Here is a 6000-nt window from a genome sequence, read left to right on the forward strand (position 1 = left end):
ACCTCTCCAACATGCCAGACGCCATCAAATGTGAGAATTTGCCCACTCAAGTTGGTTACGGCGACGAACTGCAGTCAGGTGGACACCCCGATGAGGACGACGAGCGTGCAGATGAGCTTCCCTGAGACGATTTCTCACAGTTTGTGCGGAAATTATTTGGTTATGCAAACCGATTGTTGCAGCAGCTGTCCGGGTGGCTGGTCTTAGACGATCACGGAGGTGCACCCGCTGGATGTGGAGGTCCTGGGCTGGTGGTTACACGTAGTCTGCGGTTGTGAGGCCGGTTGGATGTACTGCCAAATTCTCTGAAGCGCTTTTGGAGACGGCTTATGGTAGAAAAATTAACATTCGATTCACAGACATTCCAACTGCACGCTCCCGCAAAACGAACGACACCTGTGGCATTGTGCTGTGTGATAAAACTGCACATTTCAGCGTGGCCTTTTGGATAGCCTAAGGCACACCTGTGCAATAATCATGCTGTTTAATCACCATCCTGATATACCACACCTGTGAGGTGAGATGGTTTATCATGGTAAAGAAGAAATCCTACACTAGCACAGATTTAGACAGATTTGTCAGCAATCTTGGACAGGAATAGGTATTTTGTGTATAGAGTAAAAGTTTTACATCCTTGAATTCAACTTGTGAAAAATTGGAGCAAAAACAAGAATGTTGCGTTTATATTTTTGTTCAGTGTATATGTATGTATGTCTATATACGTGTATATGTATATATGTATGTACAGTACAGGCCAAACGTTTGGACACACCTTCTCATTCACAACACAACTGATGGTTGACCCCATTGGTAAAGCAAGAAATTCCACTAATCAACCCCAATAAGGCACACCTGTGAAGTGAAAACCATTTCAGGTGACTACCTCTCGAAGCTCATGGAGAGAATGCCAAGGGTGTGCAAAGTAGTAATCAGAGCAAAGGGTGGCATTTTTTAAGAAACTAGAATATTGTCACGACTGGGACTGTGGCGTGGTTTGTTCTCCCGAGGTGCAAAAGATTTGGACCATACATGGCGTGAAGGGGAGTACATGATTTATTTAAACACTATAACTACAAAAAAAAAGGATCAAACAAAAGGTGCGCACAGGGGCGGAAGGACAAAACTTGACTATAAACCCAAAACTTGCACAAAGGCAGAAACTATGAACAATTAAACAAAACTTGCAAACTATGGCATGAATAAAGAAAACTTACTTGGACGAGAAACCGGCATGAAAAAAGAGCAGCAAGGGTCTTAAGGGTGTGTGGAGAGTGTGCAGAAGCATAAATGTGGGATGTCACCAGAAAGACAAACTGAAAACATTGAACTTAAATACTACAGACATGATTAACGAAAACAGGCGCGTGACTCAAAACGTGAAACAGGTGCATGACGTGACAGGTGAAAACTAATGGGTTGCTATGGTGACAAACAAGAGTGCACGATGAGTCCAAACGTGGAACAGGTGAAACTAATGGGTAATCATAGAAACAAGACAAGGGAGTGAAAAGCCAGAAACTAAAGAGTCCAATAACTAAACAAAACAAAACATGACTAAAACAAAACATGATCACACAGACATGACAAATATAAAACATGTTTTCAGTTATTTCACCTTTTTGTGTTAAGTACATGACTCCCATTCATAGTTTTGATGCCTTCAGTGACAATCTACAATATAAATAGTCATGAAAATAAAGAAAATGCAGTGAATGTGAAAGTGTGTCCAAACTTTTGGCCTGTACTATAGATATGTGTATATATGTATATATTTGGGTTTTTTAGAGGGCTTTATGGCTGCAATTAATTATTCTCATTAGCTTCATTGTTAGCCACCTTGTGCTTGCCATATATTACTATTTAGAAAAAAAAAAAAAAAACTAATGTGTGTCTTGTCTTACATAAGGATTGTGAATGAAAAGAAACATTTCTAAAAAAAAAAAAAGTGCAGATGACGACGACTTCCATTTGCCGATGGGCATTTTTTTCTTGGACTGTTGGACTGTTCTTCCTGGATCTGGCTGTCTTCATGGGTTCTGACTTATGTATTCCATCTTTAACCAGCTGTGGGCTCTTCTTGTTGTGATGCAGGTAGTGCAGCTTCTTCTACTGTGTGCTACTACACAGAGCACCAACACTAACATCCTCACACGCCTTTCCTGGCCTCTTCTCTTTCTACTTTGGTAATTGCTCCTCCTTCTCCTCTCAATCTTGCCGGTGCAGAATGTCTGAAAGGTTTATCGCAGTACTAAAGCTTGTGTCGTCTCTCGCAGGTCAAAAACACATTTCACCCTCAAGCTACACCAGGGAGGTGTTTTTTTCGGACACGTCACCCCTGTCCTCTCCATATCACACCGGGGCGCCAACCCTCGTGTCCCCTCCTCACCCCGGCAGTCTGAAACACTCCCGCAGCTGGAGCGCCACATCCCCGAGAGGCTTGCGGCGCCACAGCAACATGGTTTTGAGCTCATTGAAGGAGCGTGACGAGTGGCGGGGAGACAAGGAGGTGGAGACGGCCGTGAGGTCGACCAGCATGAAAGAGGGCAGAGAGAAAGCGGCGGAAACTACACCTCAAGCCAAAGACGGGCCTAGCAGCCCCAGGAAGACGGAGAGCCGGGCGCAGGTAGCAGCACGGAACCAGAACATGACGATTAGAACGCGGTCTGCGAGCATGGGGGCTAGCAACCTCGACCAAAGACACAAGGACTCCAGAAGCAGTGAGAACTTGCGTCATGTCAACAACCTTAAGTTCAACTTTGAGACTGGAGGAAAGCCAAAGCCTAGACCGAGACACGAGTCCAAAAGTCTTAAAGAAAGATCTCTTCATGGTCCCAAGTCCGACTTTGAGACCGGAGGAGAGCCAAAGCCCAGACCGAGACACGAGTCCAAAAGTCTTAAAGAAAGATCTCTTCATGGTCCCAAGTCGGACTTTGAGACCGGAGGAGAGCCAAAGCCCAGACCGAGACACGAGTCCAAAAGTCTTAAAGAAAGATCTCTTCATGGTCCCAAATCCGACTTTGAGACCGGAGGAGAGCCGAGGCCTAGACCGAGACACGAGTCCAAAAGTCTTAAAGAAAGATCTCTTCATGGTCCCAAGTCCGACTTTGAGACCGGAGGAGAGCCTAGGCCCAGACCCAGACACGAGTCCAAAAGTCTTAAAGAAAGATCCCTTTGTGCTCCCAGAGAGCATGGTTCTAGTCGAGACTCGAGCCACATCAAGGACCAGAGTGCGGAGGACAGGAAGAGACCTAAAGAGACTTCCGTCAAAGAGTCACCTAGCGAGCCAAAGGGAAGAAACTCCAAAGATCAAACGAGCAAGGCAGACCTTGTGGTGTATGTTAGCAGGTCTCCCAGAAGCCCTCAGAGCTCCAAGGGACCGATCAGCCCCGGTGAATGGAAGATTCCCAGCCAAGTCAGAATTCTGTCCCAGGCTGAAGTCCTCCTTGATCCCTCTTGACAGATTGATTCTGTCCTTAGGATTGTCTGTGCCACCTCTGTGGATTGTTTAGAGCGCTTCCAGTAAAAGTGCTACCAGGTGCCGCTTTTCTAAGCCGTGGTCCTCATCCTCCGGCAGCACCGGTGGCGTGTAGCAGACTCGGACCTGGGACGTCTTCTCATGTGAATTTGTGCCAACACCACCAAGAGCAGCACCTCGCCCGTGACCACGCATCCATCCGTTATGCAAGGCGAGGAGGAAAGGTCATTGGGCTTCTTTTTTTTTTTTTTTTTTTTTTTAAGACTCTCGTTTCTTGAGCTGCTTTGCTCGGCTGCATGCAGTCCACCCTCGGTTCTTACCGCACGTCTCACACAACACCCGTATCCTCATCCTCGTCCACAAGCCGAGCGACTCTGAGACTGTTCTTAACTCTCTTCCATACGCGCTGCATCCTTCGAATGACCAGAAACTTGTGCTTTTTCAGATCTCGTATGACAAAACCGAACAAAGGAAACCGTAGACGGAGGAGAAAAAGGTTCGAAATGTGTGTTTGGTAGATTATTTCTCTGTGGACAATGTCGGACAACACTTGTTTTGTGTGTCCGTAGCTTTCAGGCTCCCTTGTTCGTCACGGTTAGTTAAGTTAGACCATAGAAACAACCTTCTAAATATGTTATTATTAGAGCCATCTACACAGGAAATAATTCCCATATAGTCAATATACCGTGTTTTCCGGACTAGAGAGTGCATCGGTATATAAGCCGCACCCACCGAATTTTAGAAGAAATAAATATGTTTCCATATATAAGCCGCACCGGACTATAAATCGCAGATATATACGTTGTGAAATGGGTTACTTACACAGAAATATTCTGTACATTTTTATTTACATACCTTAATTGTGTCTGTAGCGCGGCAGTAAAACGACTAATCAAACAAAACAGAAGTCATCGTCATGGACCCACAGCTAAACAGACTCGATAGCTCCATGGTGACGTTTTGGGGAATTTACTGAGGAATTTGTGAAGCAATACAAAAAGAATGCTGTTGTAAGTTAATAATATTAACACAGACACTCGTAAACGTGTTAGCATATTAGCTAATGCTAATGACGCTAGCTGGAGTAAATTTCGCTAGCACGTACAAATATGCATGAAAACACCCCTACAGACATTTAGTCAGTAAGAATAGTTTTAGTTATATTGTAAAACTTACAAACGTTGCCTGGAGTGACGAATGAAGAAGCCATACGAGTAGAAACGCTATGGACGGCTAGAGGACTGAACGTCACTGTACTTCCTCACTACCATTAAATGGAAGGACACTGCGACGCCTTCAGTGAGTGAATTCATCCAAAAGATGGCGCCGTAACACAGGAATTTGTGAAAGTGAAACAATACAAAAAGAATGCCGTTGTAAGTTAATAATACTAACACAGACACTCGTAAACGTGTTAGCATATTATATATATATATATATATATTAGCTAATGCTAACGACGCTAGCTTGATTAGATTTCGATAGCGCGTACAATTATACACAAAAACACCCCTACAGACCAAGTAAGTAAGTAAGAATTGTTTTAGTTATATTGTAAAACTTACAAACGTTGCTTGGACTGATGAATGAAGAATCCATACGAGTAGAAACGCTATGGACGGCTAGAGGACTGAACGTCACTGTACTTCCTCACTACCATTAAATGGAAGGACACTGCGACGCCTTCCGTGAGTGAATTCGTCCAAAAGATGGCGCCATAACACAGGAATTTGTGAAAGTGAATCAATACAAAAAGAATGCCGTTGTAAGTCAATAATACTAACACAGGCACTCGTAAACGTGTTAGCATATTAGCTAATGCTAACGACGCTAGCTTGAGTACATTTCGATAGCACGTACAAATATGCACGACAACAACCCTACAGACATTTAGTAAGTAAGAATTGTTTTAGTTATATTGTAAAACTTACAAACGTTGCTTGGAGTGACGAATGGAGAATCCATACGAGTAGAAACGCTATGGACGGCTAGAGGACTAATCGTTACTGTACTTCCAAACTACCATTAATTGGCGCCGTAACACAGGAATTTGTGAAAGTGAAACAATACAAAAAGAATGCTGTTGTAAGTTAATAATACTAACACGGACACTCGTAACCGTGTTAGCATATTAGCTAATGCTAACAACGCTAGCTTGAGTACATTTTGATAGCACGTACAAATATGCACGAAAACAACCCCGACATACATTTAGTAGGTAAGAATTGTTTTAGTTATATTGTAAAACTTACAAACGTTGCTTGGAGTGACGAATGGAGAATCCATACGAGTAGAAACGCTATGGACGGCTAGAGGTCTAATCGTTACTGTACTTCCTCACTACCATTAAATGGCGCCGTAACACAGGAATTTGTGAAAGTGAAACAACACAAAAAGAATGCAGTTGTAAGTTAATAATACTAACACGGACACTCGTATACATGTTAGCATATTAGCTAAGGCTAACAATGCTAGCTTGAGTACATTTCAATAGCACGTACAAATATGCACGAAAACAACCCTAC

The 6000-nt window shown here is 43.4% G+C and overlaps 1 protein-coding gene across 2 annotated transcripts in view; it reads left to right on the forward strand.

Annotated features, from left to right (window-relative positions):
* magi3b (membrane associated guanylate kinase, WW and PDZ domain containing 3b) overlaps positions 1 to 6000 on the forward strand; it is a 480566-nt gene that overhangs the window by 473963 nt on the left and 603 nt on the right. The window contains exons 21-22 of one of the 2 annotated variants that reach the window (XM_061937658.1): positions 2092 to 2183; positions 2274 to 2401. In XM_061937658.1, coding sequence (XP_061793642.1) covers positions 2092 to 2141 — 50 coding nt within the window. In that variant the 3' untranslated portion in view covers positions 2142 to 2183; positions 2274 to 2401. Of the gene's footprint in view, positions 1 to 2091; positions 2184 to 2273 lie in introns of both variants that reach the window. The other variant, XM_061937657.1, reaches the window with a different exon arrangement.

Source organism: Nerophis lumbriciformis, linkage group LG03, assembly GCF_033978685.3.
Source record: "Nerophis lumbriciformis linkage group LG03, RoL_Nlum_v2.1, whole genome shotgun sequence".
Lineage (NCBI taxonomy): Eukaryota > Metazoa > Chordata > Actinopteri > Syngnathiformes > Syngnathidae > Nerophis > Nerophis lumbriciformis.